Genomic DNA, 17,116 nt, shown 5'->3' on the forward strand with positions numbered 1-17,116 from the left:
GTATGCTCTCTGCACACTTTAACCAATTCACTCAAATGTACTGCTGTTTCTGTTAGTCTCCCCACATCCTGATTAGATTGTAAGGTCTTTGAGGCAGGGGCTGCTTTCTTCCAATGTTACATTTATGTCTTGATGCACTTTTCCCATCTCTATATAATATTCCCTGTATTGTACAGTAAAGCTGTACAAATTGTAAAGCACTGCGTACCTGGTGGATGCTGTAAAAATATACATACATTTATCGACGTCTCCCACCTGCAAAACCAATAACAAGGAAGGCACCAGACTTATCACAGACAAAAAGCCCTCATTGGTTTCAGTGGCGTTTCTTTTCTTTGCTAACATGGGTGCTGTTTTCTGCACCATATTTTGTGTCAGTTTTGCAACTGAGAGACGTTAATAAATAAAGCCCAAACAGCACAGGCCTCTAGCCGCTTTTAAAATTGTTGCCATTCATTTTATGGAAGTAATACAAATGAGGCACATGAGATTAAATGCTTCTTTTACCGTTTTAAAATAACTGTAAGAAATGAAAATGGTGCTTTTCCATGTTCTTTGAGGGACTGCAATTTAAATTTAGCTTGATACAAATCCTCCATAGCCTTCCACCCTGCTAGAAGGGCCATGAGCACCTTTATCTGCAATTGCATGAGGAGTTTCCATGCTTTCTGTCTCCATAGATGACCCAGAAGATTCAGAGCTTGTCTCTGTGGCCGAGGAGATCCCCTTGGGGCAGGACTCTGTCTCTCTGGCAGTGGGAGAAGGATTTATCACTGGTAATATATGGGGGTATAAGTCCACACCATCATGATTTTAGCCAAATTCTAATGACAAAATTAAACTGCTACCGTTACCAGGTATTGAAACAAAATGTGCTTAAATTCTCCTTGCCGCCCATCTTACTGTAGGTTTGTGATACCATTTATGCCCCTTGAATGCTGAAGTATATAGAGATTGATTTATAATCCTGCTGGATGCTACTTCTTCTGAAATAGCTCAAAACGGTCTATTATCCCTTTTTGTCTTCACCAGTTTTGCTCCACAGACATGGGAAGTAGGAGAGTTTGTGCTGTTACTAATGACGTGGAAGCCTGTGATTCCCACTAGTATCATACATGACATCACCAATTAAAGGTGGCTTCTGGCAGAGTAGTGTGTAGAAAATCCATGTAACTCAATCATTTTAGTTTAGACGTTTTGTACAGCCTTACTTATGTTGTGTATCTGCATTCACCCTAAAAAGGGTGCGTAGCTTTTTTAAACTGCTGATTGCGTTTCACTAGTGAACTTCACAGGCACTTCTGTAACAGAGCAAACAGAAACGAGCCACTTGTTTATTAGATAAGACACAGGTCGTGTAAAGCAAAATATTATAAACTAAGGTTTTCAGTTTAAAAAAAAAAAAAAAACTTTACAAACGGTCAACGACACAATACTTGGGTCATAAGGGAAGTGACTACAGCACGGGAAAGTTACAACTGGTGATGAATTATAACTGTGTTAATGTTGGTGTAGAAGTTTAATAATATAATACACAAAGCTTGGTGCATGTCTGTCTCATTATTCTGACCCCCATGATATTAGCTGAGTCCAGTTATTATCGATTATTATTCATGTTCTGAGATCTGAAGAGAGAAGTCAATGGAAATTAAAGGTGCCATTTCTTTAAAGAGTTTTGTCAGCTCTGTTGTGCAAAAATACATATGAATGTTTCGTGAACATCATTTTTTACCATCCATGATTCATTTTTATATATATAATATATATATTCCCTTGCTGCAGTGGAAGTGCTGGGGGATAATGGTGAAAGGCAGTAATTGTGACATGCAAATGAGCATACAGTAATATTTCCATTTGCTATATGCTTTGCAGTAGAGGGTTTTTTGTCACTTTTTTTACCCACCATAACTTAATGTGTGGTGGAAACCTATCCACGCTTCAAACTGCAAAGCCAGTATAACCAGCCTCACACTGATGAGACCCCAAAGGTCGAAACAGCTTTGTGTGACCATGCAGCAAGCTTAAGCCTATAGGGAACCATTTTAAAAATGGTTATTGAGGCAAAAAGTGACACTGTGTGCTCATTTGCATGTCATTTCCCAGAATCCCTTGCTGCAGTGGAAGTGCTGTATGCTGGGTGATAATGGGGAAAGGCGGGGTTGCAGACCTGCCTAAGACATGCAGATGAGCATACAGCTATATTTGCATATATATATATATATATATACTGTATATATAATTCAATTAGTCTTACAAATGAATCATGGATGGATATATATATATATATAGTGAAAGAACAATCAGTGCTACAGTGCTCACTAATGAATACAAATGTGTCTAATCAATAATATCTAATGTGTGCCTATAGGCTTGTATAATAATAATAATAATAATAATAATAATAATCACTTGTAATAGTGAATGAGTGCAAATTAAAATTATATACAGTATATACTGTCCCTGCACTTGTTTGCTTTTACATTAAAAAAGTGTTACATCAACCTTAGACTTTCCCGTCTTCCACTGTTGATAACTAATTGCTGCAGATTTTGTTAACAAACTGAAACATAAATATTGTTACCATATTGCACATAGAGCAAGAAGCTTAAAGCAGTTGTTAGGTGACTGTGACAATGGCAGTTAAGAGGGTTACGTGAAATATAACATTTGGAAAGCACTTTTACTACAGTATGCTCCGTAGCAGATGTTCAGAACTTGATCAGATCAAGTGGCCCAAACACTGGGTTCAGAGGTAGAAGAATTTCCTTTTAGAACCAGTACCAGTGCACTATGATCTTTGGTGAGTTACTCTATAGTCAATGATATATTGTAAGCTCTGTGGGGCAGTGGAATCATCATAGCGATGGTACTAAGCAGAAATGTACACTGTTATTGCTGCATAACATTGTATTATTAATAATAAGCCAGGATTTTTCTTCTATGTGTATTAATATTCTCCTCGTATATTTTGTTCGTTAGAGTGAGCACAATTACCAAGTAAATATTGCACATTTCCTCTTCTGCTTCTGCCCTTCCTGTTTTTACAGAAATCTCCCTGTCCTTCTCCATCCTGCGACGCTCCACCCTGGGCCTTAACGTTGCTCTGCAGGAGGTGGCAAGGAAGACTCTCTGGTCCCTGGAAAATGACAACAAGGAGGTTTCACTGTTTTTTAAGGTAGGGACTTATCCAGTTCTTTGTTTATTATGTATGTTGCATACTCTATTAATACTCGAGTGTCAGCTCCTTGTGACCATGCACAAGTCACTTTATCCCCCTGTGCCTCAGGCACCAAAAACATAGATTGTAAGCTCATCTGGGCAGGGACTGTGTAAAAAAAATTATATGTGCAGCTTACTGCGCAATACACTGTAATTATGCAGCGCTTTGAGTCCCATTGGGAGAAAAGCAGTTATTATTATTATTATTTAAAGTACATTTTCTTATTTGTTTCCTCTGTATGTTCTCCTTTTCCATTGGTCCACTGAGCCCAAATATTATCTGCTACTTCTAATTACTGTATCTGTTTGAATAATGATGGCATTATAATTACTTTCAAGGAAAGAAATAAACAATAATTAACTTGTACAGTAACTACGATAATTTACACATAGACTTGTTACTAAAGACGTTTATATAAAGATTGAAAATGTTAAACGTATAACTAATAATTAGAAAATTCTAGTCCAATTAATATTGTCATTAAGGGGAGAAATGTGTGGGATCCCAGCACTCCATGAATACAGTAAACGATGGATTATAAGAAAATCAAGTAGTGTATATTTTATAAATATCACGGAGTTATCAAGATTTGTACTTTGAAATGGTGCAAAAAATCTGCTACACCTGCAACTTAGGTCTACCACAAAATGTTAAATATATCATGGGGCAGCTCATGCCTGTAATGGGAAGGCACTGTGTGGAATAAGGTACAAGTGTACCACTCCAATTAAATAACACTAGAGTCGTATAATAAATTCATGCTGACTACAGTATTACTACCCTATTTCCTTGATTCTAAGACGCCATCGATTCTAAGACGCACCCTTGATTTAATAAAAAAAAAATTTGGGGAAAACCCCCCCACTATATTAAATGTGCAGAATTTTTTTTTAAACTAGCAGACAGTTGCATACATTTATCTACACTAGAGAGAGGCAGACACAGAATGGGAAGAGAGAGACAGTATCGGATGAGCGGAGAGAGAACGGATGGATGTGGGAGGGGGGGGAGGAGAGAATGGGGGGGAGGGAGGGGGAGGGGAGAATGGGGGGTAGGGGGGGAAGGAGAGAATGGGAGGAAGGAGAGAATGGGGGGAGGGGGAGAGGGAGAGAATTGGGGGAGGGGGGAGGGAGAGAATGGAGGGATGGGGGGGAGAGAATGAAGGGATGGGGAAGGGAGAAAATGGAGGGTCACACACACAGAGACACACACGCACACAGAGACACACACACACTTCTACCGCCCTGCCGGACAGCTGATAGTTGCGCACGGGGGCGAGGAGGAATGGGAGATACAGCCGGCGGCACTTCTGAAGCTACACCGTCCAGCTGACGGTCTCCCGGGGAGAGTAGCGAGGTGGGGGATGGGAGAGGCAGCCGGCACTTCTACCGCCTCACCGCCCAGCTGTTAGTCGCGCAGGGGGGAGCGGCAATGGGAGAGGCAGCCCAGTCGCACCGTCGGGCAGCTGACAGTCACGCTGGGCGGGCATTGGGAGATGCAACTAGCACTACAACCAGCTGCCAATGAGACCAGCTTTTGGTAAGCGCCCCCTAGAAGGGTTTTTTTTTTTTAAACATCGATTCTAAGGCCGTGCTTATAGTGCCGGCGACGCTGACGTCACGCTGCGGTCGCTGGGAAAATCAAATTGAAGTGACTTCCAGCGATCGCGACCAAGCCGTCATGCCGTCGTGTCGCGCCTAGTATAAGCGCACGCGACGACGTCAATACATTTGTTTTGACGCGATGTCGCGTCGCTGTCGCCGGCACTATAAGCGCGGCCTAAGACGCATCCCAATTTCCCACGTGTAAATGGGGAAAAATGTGCGTCTTAGAATCGAGGAAATATGGTAATAATTTTGTTATCCATTAGGTTTTCCCGGATATTTTCCCGTACTAAACCTTCAAGCACAGATGCAGCCACCAGTATTAGATCACTTGCCTTGGAAAATCTGGGGCAATTTCACAGTAAATGCCTCAACATTTCTGTGAGATTCCTAATGGTCCATCGTATTAACACAGCGGGGGGTCCCTGCAGTCCCATTCAAACTGATTCAAACTGAATGGGACAGCAGGGACCCCTGCTGGGTTAATCCGATGGGCCATTAGGAATCTCACAGAAATGTTGAGACATTTACTGTGAGATGCCTTAGTTTTTACCCAGGCTAGTGATCGGATACTTGTGGCTGAATCTGTAGCTTTCCCACTACATGTTGGTCTTACAGGTCTGTAATTCTCAGGTTGTGATCGAGCTCCCTTTTTAAATATAGGCACCACGTCTACTTTACGCCTGTAACTAAACCTACATCATTAGTGCCGGCACCCATGGCCAGTACAAAGGTATTAGGCACCCTAGGTGAACCGTCAGCTCTGCACCTCCCTCTCATCCCTGCTCCCTCTCATTCTCTCACCTCCCTTTCTCATTCTCTCTCTCTCACCTCTCACCCCCCCCTTCCTCATTCACTGTCCCCCTCCCTCCCTCTTTTTCTCTCTCTATCACCCCCCACAAGACAGCCACAGAAGAAACACACACATAGACAACAGGACAGAGCACACACCCACACACAGCCTCATCTATCTCCAGTCCATGCTGCTTCCTCCTGTACTGGGAGGCTCCTGAGACCTCCTTCTGATTGGCTGTTGCTGGGTAAATGCAGCCAATCAGGACGGAGGACACTTCCCAGCCCCCTAGCCACTGCTCTGCTCTCTCTCTGCCCTCTCTGGGAGATCGGTGAAATCCCTGCCCGGTTAGGAAACACATAGTAGCTCTTTTGGCTAATTTTCTAGAGGAGATCATGTACACCGCTCGTGTGGACCATCTTCTTCTGTTTGTGTCACCACAGGTTGCCGGGGGAGTCACGACCTTCTGCCTCTCTAAGGGTTAAGCTCTCCATGAATTCCTGGTTCTCCTGCCCCTCATGCCCTGTAATGACCATTACAGAGCTGCTTCTGCAGCAGGAAACTCTGGTTTCAAATATTCGTGTGGGCTAAAAAGGGCTCCAGCGGTGGGGAATACGCCAGAGAGACACGGAGGGTCTGGCAAGAGGCCATGGGATTGTTCCATGGGAGCTTTGTGCTTTCATTAGAAGGCTCTTTGAAGGAGGCTGGGGGGGTTATAATGTGTATGGTCTTTAGTACACAACACGCACTTCACCACATATGTTTTAACTAATTCAGTACTGCTGAACACTTATTTTAGCCCCTTTTTATAACTGGGACTTTAAACATAGAAGACTAAGACCGCGGCCATAGTAAAAGTTACTGCGCGAGCAACGTTGCTTGCGCCGAAAACAAAACCCAGGAAAGTAATGTGCACGAGAGTGCCGAGGCGGACGATGCATGGCAAGACAAAATTATTTGATTTTGCTGCGCGACGGCCGAGTCACATGCGCGGTTCATGTTTAGCCAATGAGGGCTAATGCCCTCGCCATGCCCCCTCCCCCCCGTCACACAACCCTGCAGGCCACGGACCGCAGGAGACGTCATGCGCTCTGTCGCACGCGCGCACCTCTACTATGTCCGAGACCTTAGTCTAAGCTCAGCCATCAAGGCCATCCAAAAGGCAGCTCTTCATGTCTATAATTAACAAATGTATGAACAAATTTCCTAGCTGTAATTAACTTACTAACATGTTTATTGCCATGACATTCTCAACTTGAGAACTTCGCTTGGACCAACCTAATACAAAGGATTTATAAAGAAGATACCCGAGTAACTGTAATACCAGTATTTTTATGTCATGTGCTGGTATACACATTCACTTCTATAAAGTAATTGTCTTAATTATGGGACATTAAAAAAATAGAAAATATCAGTTCATAGATCATGATAGGTTTCAGACTCATGAATCCAAAGTCCAGGCCATCCAGAGTTACAAACTACAGGGCAGGATTCACTTTGTATACATATTATATACTAATTAAAATGTGCAATGTGATTGATTGAGGAATTATAAGAAGTGGGGGGGAGAGGGGGAATTGTGATAACATTTTCACTACATGATGTAAAGAGCACTTGATTAGTAAATACCACCAGATGTAGCCGATTAATTACCGATCGTCATACTGCTGCTTTTATACTTCTCAATGAATCCCAGATCTTTAGGACACATTTTTCCATTTCTCTGTTCTTACTCTGACCCACAGCAGGTACAAATCTAGGGAGGCCAGGGAAAATGAAAGAGGAACCAAGCTAAATGTAATAAAGCCTATACACTTATTTCCATGTTCTGAATCCTTGTTTGAAGTTTAACCAATCTATGACATATGATGATAGGGTAAATGAAGTAAGCTTAGGGGACTTGTGGAAGATATGCACTTAGATTGTAAGCTCTTTGGGGCAGACTCCTTTTCCTGTGGTTTTATGTCTGAAGTGCTTATTTCGATTGTGTTATAATATGATGTGTGTATTGTAAAGCGCTATATAAATAAAGATCTACATGCATACTGTACATTCATGGGTGCCACGTATTTGTTGAGTCTTGCACAGTGGAAGGTTTTGTCTCTTTTTTTACCCTTCATAACTATGTTTCTGGATTCTCTTACCCAAAAGACTTCATATCCCAAAAATGTAATGAGTGTGAGTTTAACAGCTAGAACTAGACCAACTAAACATCTGAAGAAGAGACGAGGTTTTAAAAGTATGTGTACAAACCACTTTAGGAAAACTATCATGTTGATGGTTTAAAACCTCCCAACAAAGCCACTTGGTTTGGTACAGTAGTCAGGGCTTACGTTTCCATGGTAGGGGCAAGTAAGGCAATGCCATTTTTTAGGACTCTGTCATTCATCCATATCAATCTAGTTATATACCCATGAACTAACATAGTAAATACAGGCATACCCCGCATTAACGTACGCAATGGGACCGGAGCATGTATGTAAAGTGAAAATGTACTTAAAGTGAAGCAGTACCTTTTTTCCACTTATTGATGCATGTACTGTACTGCAATCGTCATATACGTGCATAACTGATGTAAATAACACATTTGTAACATGCTCTATAGTCTCCTCGCTTGCGCACAGCTTCGGTACAGGTTGGGAGCCGGTATTGCTGTTCAGGACGTGCTGACAGGCGCATGCGTGAGCTGCCGTTTGCCTATTGGGCGACATGTACTTACTCGCGAGTGTACTTAAAGTGAGTGTCCTTAAAGCGGGGTATGCCTGTAAAGAATAAATGTGACATGTGACAACACCTACTCATTATATGCACTTGACTCCATTCTAGGAGCTGTCCGCCAGGTTAGTCTCCATCCAGGCACAGAGCGATCTTTTCGTTATCACCTTCAAGACTGTAGAGGAGATCTGGAAGTTTACAACATATCTATCGTTAGGTAATGATGACCTCTGAGAGTCTGTGTCATAAGGATTACTAAGTACTGTACTGAATAAATCATTATCTATTTGTCCAGAACATCACTAACATTGGGTGGTAGTGTCAGTCTTCGTTCACAAACCACTGGTTTGTAACCACCCTGTTTATAACACTGAGGCCCATATTCACTAAAGGGTGCAACACACTAGCACACCCTAAATCCTATTGAAATGAATGGGAATTAAGGCGTGCTAAAACTCAGCGCTCTCTAATTAACGTGGCTCTGTGTGACAACAGTAGTTCATGAGCTATACACTATAAGAATGGTACAATATCCTGCCTGGTACCACTGAGCTACTGCATCAATAGTGCGTTACTGTAGCTAATAAGATCTATTCAGCACTAAAAAATATAACTAGATAAACTTTGATAACATTTATACGGCCATTGCCTTAGCTTTTTGGTGCACCATTGCTAATACGGGAACATCCTGGAACGAGTGCCCAAATTTTCAGAATAAGCAAAATGAAGGATTACCATGGGTACTTTAACTTTCATCCAAAGTAATCCGTTTTACATCATGTACAGTAATACTAGGGCCTGTGGCAATGCGTTTGGGTCCCGGCTAGACACATGGCCGCAGGCCCTAATATTCCCTGATGTAACACAATAAAAACAGATTACTTTGGATGAAACTTTGAGTGCCTGTTGGTAATCTTCCAAATTACTCCCGTACTATCAGCAAGACATCTTCAGTGTGACATGTCAGGAGTTTGCTCCAGTGCAGAAATGGTTTACATTTTGGTTTCCCATTGGGAGTTATGGAATATTTCAAATGCTATATCTCAGATGTATATCTCCTGTTGGAGAACTGGGTTCCTCCTGTCTCCTCAGCAAAACAAAAAAAATCAGATTTACTTTAGGACACATCTTTGCATTGTCCCTGCCATACATATTATGGTACGGTCATTTTGATATTCATGTGTATGGATTCCCTTAGGCTTTGTGGCTTACAGCCTTGAGCATCTGCTCTTTGACGAGAGACATTGGCTGAATTCAGCTTTGGTGGAAGATACAGAAATCCAAGTCTCCGTGAATCAAGATGAGCTGGCAACACTTTATCTGGGTCTACTCTTGCAAGAAGGTAATGACGACATGTACATTAAGAGCTTTACAGGTCCCCTCCAATAAATACATCTAAAATAAAACTATTGAAAGCAGTATGTTTTCATTCCACCTGCTGCATGCTTTGTTGTTGCAATTCTGCTGTTTAAAGCTGCAGTTCAGTCAATATCCTGCATGTGTGTTTTTTTTTTTAATAAATCAGTTCTGTAGTCAGAAAAAATACTTTTAGCATTTTCTGTTTTTAAAAACAACAACTTTGAAAGACCAATTTTCTTGTATTCTATTTTAACAAGCATGCTTGTTCCTATAGCAACGATTTACATTCCCCATATCTAGTAAACAGGAATAAATGGAGAACAAAGCGCACAAGCAAAAACGGAGCAGGAAGGACCCAGAATCAAAAATAAAATAAAAGGGCACTTTAATGTGACAAAAGACCCATCCAACGCGTTTCGAACATCACAGCGTTCTTTTTCAAGGATAAAACACAGTGTAATAACATCCATTAAATACCCTCTTACCTGCAAGCAGTTTCGCGCCAAAAACGGAAGCACGATGACGTCATGACGCAATGCGCGTCATCGAGCATGCGCAGAACAATCTGGCGCCGTCTAAGGGCAAAACTGTCCATATACTCAGTATGGTACATAATAGTATGGGCAATGCATAGGACAACGTAGTGATTCAAATAGTACAACAAGCAGACAATGCATATCCAAAACGGATAACGATGACGTCATGACGTAATGCGTGTCATTGCGCATGCGCAGAACGTCACGGCACCGTCAAAGGGCAAAGTAATCACTATATAGGATTGAAGCAATACAAGTGAGGGCAATAGTACGGAACCCATAAAGGGACAAAAAGTACATATCAAAGGACAAAACAATGAGCAGACCACTACATCTCCTCAGCTAATCAAAAAGCAATCAGAAAAAATATATTTAAAAATGCATATAGCCACAAAATATATTAAAATACAAAAAAATAAAGTAATTAAAAACCAAAACAACCAATAATTGAAATAAAGAACGAAAGTAATATTGAATGGTAATGAAATAACAGGGAAATAATAATAATACTAATAGTAAAATAAATGATAATACCAATATGCATATATATGTGGAATGAACACAAAGAAATAAACTGTAAACAACATAAAGGGAAATCAAGTATATAATATAACCAAATAATAATAATTTGATAAACCAAATTTTTAATAACTATAAAAGAAAAATAATGATATTATCTTACAGAAAATGGGCTAATTGCCAATCAATATTCAAACCCATAGGGAAGAGTGTTTGGAGAATAAAAATCCAATACACTTCCCTACGGTTCAATAGATTGATTCGATCACCTCCTCTAGGTCTATTATTAACTAATTCAATGCCCAGGAAGGAGAAATTCCTGGTACCTCCCTGACCACATTCGGAGAAGTGTTTGAAAACAGGATGATTAGTGTCTTTCAATCTTATGAGTCTTAAATGCTCTAAGGTCAGGATATTAGACCTTAGACCTTAGAGCATTTAAGACTCATAAGATTGAAAGACACTAATCATCCTGTTTTCAAACACTTCTCCGAATGTGGTCAGGGAGGTACCAGGAATTTCTCCTTCCTGGGCATTGAATTAGTTAATAATAGACCTAGAGGAGGTGATCGAATCAATCTATTGAACCGTAGGGAAGTGTATTGGATTTTTATTCTCCAAACACTCTTCCCTATGGGTTTGAATATTGATTGGCAATTAGCCCATTTTCTGTAAGATAATATCATTATTTTTCTTTTATAGTTATAAAAAATTTGGTTTATCAAATTATTATTATTTGGTTATATTATATACTTGATTTCCCTTTATGTTGTTTACAGTTTATTTCTTTGTGTTCATTCCACATATATATGCATATTGGTATTATCATTTATTTTACTATTAGTATTATTATTATTTCCCTGTTATTTCATTACCATTCAATATTACTTTCGTTCTTTATTTCAATTATTGGTTGTTTTGGTTTTTAATTACTTTATTTTTTTGTATTTTAATATATTTTGTGGCTATATGCATTTTTAAATATATTTTTTCTGATTGCTTTTTGATTAGCTGAGGAGATGTAGTGGTCTGCTCATTGTTTTGTCCTTTGATATGTACTTTTTGTCCCTTTATGGGTTCCGTACTATTGCCCTCACTTGTATTGCTTCAATCCTATATAGTGATTACTTTGCCCTTTGACGGTGCCGTGACGTTCTGCGCATGCGCAATGACACGCATTGCGTCATGACGTCATCGTTATCCGTTTTGGATATGCATTGTCTGCTTGTTGTACTATTTGAATCACTATGTTGTCCTATGCATTGCCCATACTATTATGTACCACACTGCCTGTATGGACAGTTTTGCCCTTAGACGGCGCCAGATTGTTCTGCGCATGCTCGATGACGCGCATTGCGTCATGACGTCATCGTGCTTCCGTTTTTGGCGCGAAACTGCTTGCAGGTAAGAGGGTATTTAATGGATGTTATTACACTGTGTTTTATCCTTGAAAAAGAACGCTGTGATGTTCGAAACGCGTTGGATGGGTTTTTTGTCACATTAAAATGCCCTTTTATTTTATTTTTGATTCTGGGTCCTTCCTGCTCCATTTTTGCTTGTGCGCTTTGTTCTCCATTTATTCCTGTTTACTACATATTGGAAGCTACACAGCCTGCCTACCACTCCTAGGATTTGTGAGTATTGTTTATATTTCAGGGGAACCTGCCAATGAGACTGATGGTGGGTGGACTTGTACCATCAACCACCTGTCTTCAGGAGGATAGTACCCATACTAGTGGTTATTATGTACTAATACCATTACTCATTTCTTATACCTTGGATTAGTGGTTTGGCTTGCATTATTCTTTTATTCCTGGCATTGGAGCGCTTTGGCCTATTTTTCCTACATTCCCCATATCTAAAGATGTCGCCAAACTTTGTCGATCAATAGACTGAGAACGAATTAACCGGCAGCTATACTGTTCTTTAGGTAAGTAGAGATTGCCCACATAAAACTATTGAAGTAAAAAAAAAACTAAAAAAAAAAAAAACGGGAGCTTGAACTGCAGCTTTAAGTATTTGAATATAATGTAATCCAAAAGAAACCTCTATGGCCCTTATTCTGTAAAGTGTGATAAGCACAGATGACGTACTATTGCATAAAAAGCCCCATTAAAGTCAATGACACTTTTAATGCGCATCACCTGCTCTATCTCACCTTACAGAATAAGGGCCTATGTATTCTAGTTCTCTACCTCTCGATCTCTCGACCTCTGTAACAAATGTTTGAAACTGAGCAAAATACTGTACTAGCCAGACCCCCGAACAACTTGGTTGAACCTATTAAGTTCCTTGTCACTTTAGTATAAAGTCATGAATCCATCATAGAAATGTATTGCCATTGAATGTGTGTATATTTAATACTGTCCCTTTAACTTTATGATAACATTAGCAGATGCCACTGTTGAAATGAAGCACATAATTAAGTGGATTCATTGTTACAGTAGCCAGAGGCACTAAATAGTACCGTAAGCTAATATGTGAGGCTCCTCAGTGTGCGTTAACCGATGGTAAACCAACTCCCCAAGTGTCATATTGCAATAAACATAATGGACTGCAAAGGAATGACCTACATTATTTTGTTAGCTATGTGGAATTGTCTTTATGTTAATGGAGGGTATTAAGTCTAAGTCAATGTCTGTACTCACCTCGGGTCTGCAGGGACCTTCTATGCCAGAGTTGTAGTCCATGACTGTGGAGGTTCAGAGGTGGAGGATGGGAAACCGGAGGTCCTGAAGGTCTCCTACAATGAGGTGGTGCAAGTAAAGGACATTGGTGATGAGTCATCATGGGAAGGCCAGTCGTTAAGCACAGGAGAACGTGGCTTGTTGCCCATCATCGCAGTGGAACCTTTGCCACATCCATTCTACCAGTAAGCAGTATTGGAAGTACCTACCAAGGTGCACCTCACTCAGGGGGGATATTTGCTAATGTTGGGTGGGGACAATGCGTATGTTATCTTAACACTTGGATTTAAATAGGTAACTTTCTAAACTGAAAAACTGTAACAGCAGGGAGAATTTGAGACAATGCAGATGTAAAATTAGGCACATGGCAACCCATGTTTTCATGAGTGACACTCACTAAAGTGATGAGATCTGCATAATATTACAAATGCTTTAATTTATTTAGCAGACCTTTCTAATTTATTTAGCATGCCTTTCTCATTTTAGTAGAATTGTGCATATTAGTTACATTGTGTGATGACATTATCATTGTTTCTAAACAAAGATGCATGTATAAATGTCTTAATCTAGCATCTGCACAACCTTCTAAAAACAAGCTAAATGTACCTCTTATTTCATAAAAGCACCTCCAACGTCCGAGTACCCCTATTCTGCGACAGGCCACTTCGGAATATAATGAATTGCCCCCTTAATATAAGTAGTTATTGTGAGGAATAATCCATGGTATGAATCTCTGTTTTAAATAGCATATGGATAAAAGGGACAATGATATATTTTAGGACAGCCTAATGTCAGTGATATTCTAGGGAGCATTTCACTATAGATCTGGTGCAAAACTTTCCAAATAATCAGACAAGCTCTGCTAAAGAATATACTTTAAACATGTAGCAAAACAACGTAACTCTCTGCAGAGGAATAGCCACACTGTTGTCAAGTAAACAAAACGTAGGTAAAAAAAGACCGTCACGAGATTATAGTAAAACATAGCACAATTGGTTCAAACTACTCTATTAAGGAAGCAGTCTGCTCTGTTCACCGTATTTTTTGAATGTATATTTTTTAACATTTACTTTACAAAATCTCCTCTTGACCATACCAAGGAGGTTTTTTGTAATCCGCCTCTCCATTGGGGAGATATGAATATGAGCAGCTGAAATCTTAAGCATCCAAGAGGTCAAAATAGATAACTTGATGAGTAATCCGGCACTTCTTATGATGTCACTGGAACAAACTATACATTTATAAAGGAAGGCTGCACAAGGCTAAGGGGCACCCACAGTCATCGATTTAAGCTCTAAATCACGATGACATTCCTATGTATCAGTGATCAGAAGTTGGTTTCCAACTTGACCTATTCCTCGCTCCATACAGTGACTGTGTCTGTCTTGTTCAAGGGCAGACAAGTGAGGGAGTCCTGACCGCCAATGACTCTAAAAGGCTAAAGGTCACAGTAGACAAAAGTGCACTTTGACACAAATGTTTTTTTTTAATTATCTGCGTACGACGATGTACAGAGTAAGGAGCTTGTTAATCATGTTTTGTATTTTTCGGAGAGATTGTAAGTCTTGAACGTTATGCCGCCTCAAACTTGGCACGGGGTTTGGGTGGCAAGGAAAGGGAAAAGCATGATAGACGGGGCAAAAGAAGGCCAAACATCCTATTATAACACGTGCATTGTCTAGCTTTTCCTTAACTCCTACTATACTGTAGATCAGGCCTGCCCAACTCGTAAAGTGAGAAGGGCCGAACTGCTCCAAGGAAAAAAAAATTGGGCCGCACGGGTTAAATCATCATCATCATCATCTCTCCTCCAGCACCTCTCATCATCATCATCATCATCATCATCATCATCATCATCATCATCATCATCATAATTCCCCCAGAACCCCTCACTATCAATCTTTACGATACTCCCCATCTATCTCTCATACCCCCATCTCTCCCCCTCACCCACACACTACCCCCCTCCACATCAAACACACAATACCCCCCTCCACATCAAACACACAATACCCCCCTCCATATCAAACACACAATACCGCCCTCCACATCAAACATACAATACCCCCCTCCACATCCCCCCCAGCCCATTCCATGTCAGCATTCCCCCCCACAAGTCAGCATCCCCCCCATGTCTCTGTCTCTCTTCCCTCAATATGACACTCTCTCCCCATCCCCTTAATGACACTCTCTCCCCCTCCCCTCAATATGACACTCTCCCCCTCCCCTCAATATGACACACTCTCCCCCTCCCCTCAATATGACACTCTCCCCCTCCCCTCAATATGACACTATCCCCCCCCTCAATATGACACTCTCCCCCTCCCCTCAATATGACACTCTTTCCCCCTCCCCTCAATATGACACTCTCCCCCTCCCCTCAATATGACACTCTTTCCCCCTCCCCTCAATATGACACTCTCTCCCCCCCCTGCAACTCACACCACACCCTCACCCTGCAACTCACATCACTCTCACCCTCCCCCTGCAACTCACACCAGTATCTCCCCCCCTGCACCTCACATCACTCTCTCCCCCCCTGCACCTCACATCACTCTCTCCCCCCCCTGCACTTCACATCACTTCCACCCCCCTGCCCCTCACATGTCAGCAGCCCAGCCCCCCCTCACATGTCAGCAGCTCCCCCCTCACATGTCAGCAGCCCCCCCCTCACATGTCAGCAGCCCACCCCCTCACATGTCAGCAGCCCACCCCCCCCTCACATGTCAGCAGCCGACCCCCCCCTCACATGTCAGCAGCCCACCCCCACCAGCCCGTTTTTCACACCCACCCTCCCCACCAGGCCGTTTTTCTCACACACACCACACACCACACACACCACCACACCTCTCTTAGATCAGCTCAGCACATCCTCTCTCCCCGGTACTAAGCCCCGCTCCCGGCATCCTGCTATTGAAGAAAAAAAAACACGGCTGACGCATCCTCATGCTGCTGCTGCCCCCGCGCACCGCAAAACCCGGGGGCTGGGAGGGAGAGGGAGGGGGCTGGGAGGGAGGGGGCTGGGAGGGAGAGGGAGGGGGCTGGGAGGGAGAGGGAGGGGGCTGGGAGGGAGAGGGAGGGGGCTGGGAGGGAGAGGGAGGGAGGAGGGATGAATCACCGCCATTTTTTAAAACTTTTTTTTTTTTTAATTTATTTAACTGGCGCCCGGCCAGAGTCATCGCGGGCCGCACAGAGAGGCCAGACGGGCCGCATGTTGTGCAGGCCTGCTGTAGACTTTCTCCAAATCGTTACGCGAAGCAACCGGCACAAAGTGGAAAATACGGTCTCTAGATATAGAGATGCTGAAAGACGCTGGATGAAATTGCCTATCAAAGACAAATCACCGTTATACATAATCTGCTTAATGTCAATATATTGCAAAATGACAAATCTGTCAGCTTGCTATATAATGCCCCCAGGATTACCACAAGTGAATTACTATTGAATCCCATATGAGAGGTCAGCCTGTGATGGAATCTGAGCAGATAAAACAGGCACATGGGTTACACGAAAAAACCTGCTTTACTGTAAAAGACTGTCAAATTACTTCTTATTAATTTGCTATTACTGTTGTCTAGTTCATGCATACTAGTAGTGCTGCATTACACACAGCTTCTACAACATAACAAACACATTGCATGAGATTGAAACTGGGGGGATACAAGCAAACAGGTAGTAGAGTG

General features: G+C 41.7%; 1 protein-coding gene across 5 annotated transcripts in view; it reads left to right on the forward strand.

Annotated features, from left to right (window-relative positions):
* The window catches only part of SH3TC2 (SH3 domain and tetratricopeptide repeats 2), an 86,295-nt gene that overhangs the window by 36,582 nt on the left and 32,597 nt on the right, over positions 1 to 17,116 (forward strand). For all 5 annotated transcript variants that reach the window (XM_075600971.1, XM_075600975.1, XM_075600974.1 and 2 more), the window contains 5 exons: positions 681 to 776; positions 3,048 to 3,175; positions 8,444 to 8,549; positions 9,531 to 9,674; positions 13,408 to 13,618. In XM_075600971.1, coding sequence (XP_075457086.1) covers positions 681 to 776; positions 3,048 to 3,175; positions 8,444 to 8,549; positions 9,531 to 9,674; positions 13,408 to 13,618 — 685 coding nt within the window. The remainder of the gene's footprint in view (positions 1 to 680; positions 777 to 3,047; positions 3,176 to 8,443; positions 8,550 to 9,530; positions 9,675 to 13,407; positions 13,619 to 17,116) is intronic.

Source organism: Ascaphus truei, chromosome 5, assembly GCF_040206685.1.
Source record: "Ascaphus truei isolate aAscTru1 chromosome 5, aAscTru1.hap1, whole genome shotgun sequence".
In the NCBI taxonomy this organism is placed as follows: domain Eukaryota; kingdom Metazoa; phylum Chordata; class Amphibia; order Anura; family Ascaphidae; genus Ascaphus; species Ascaphus truei.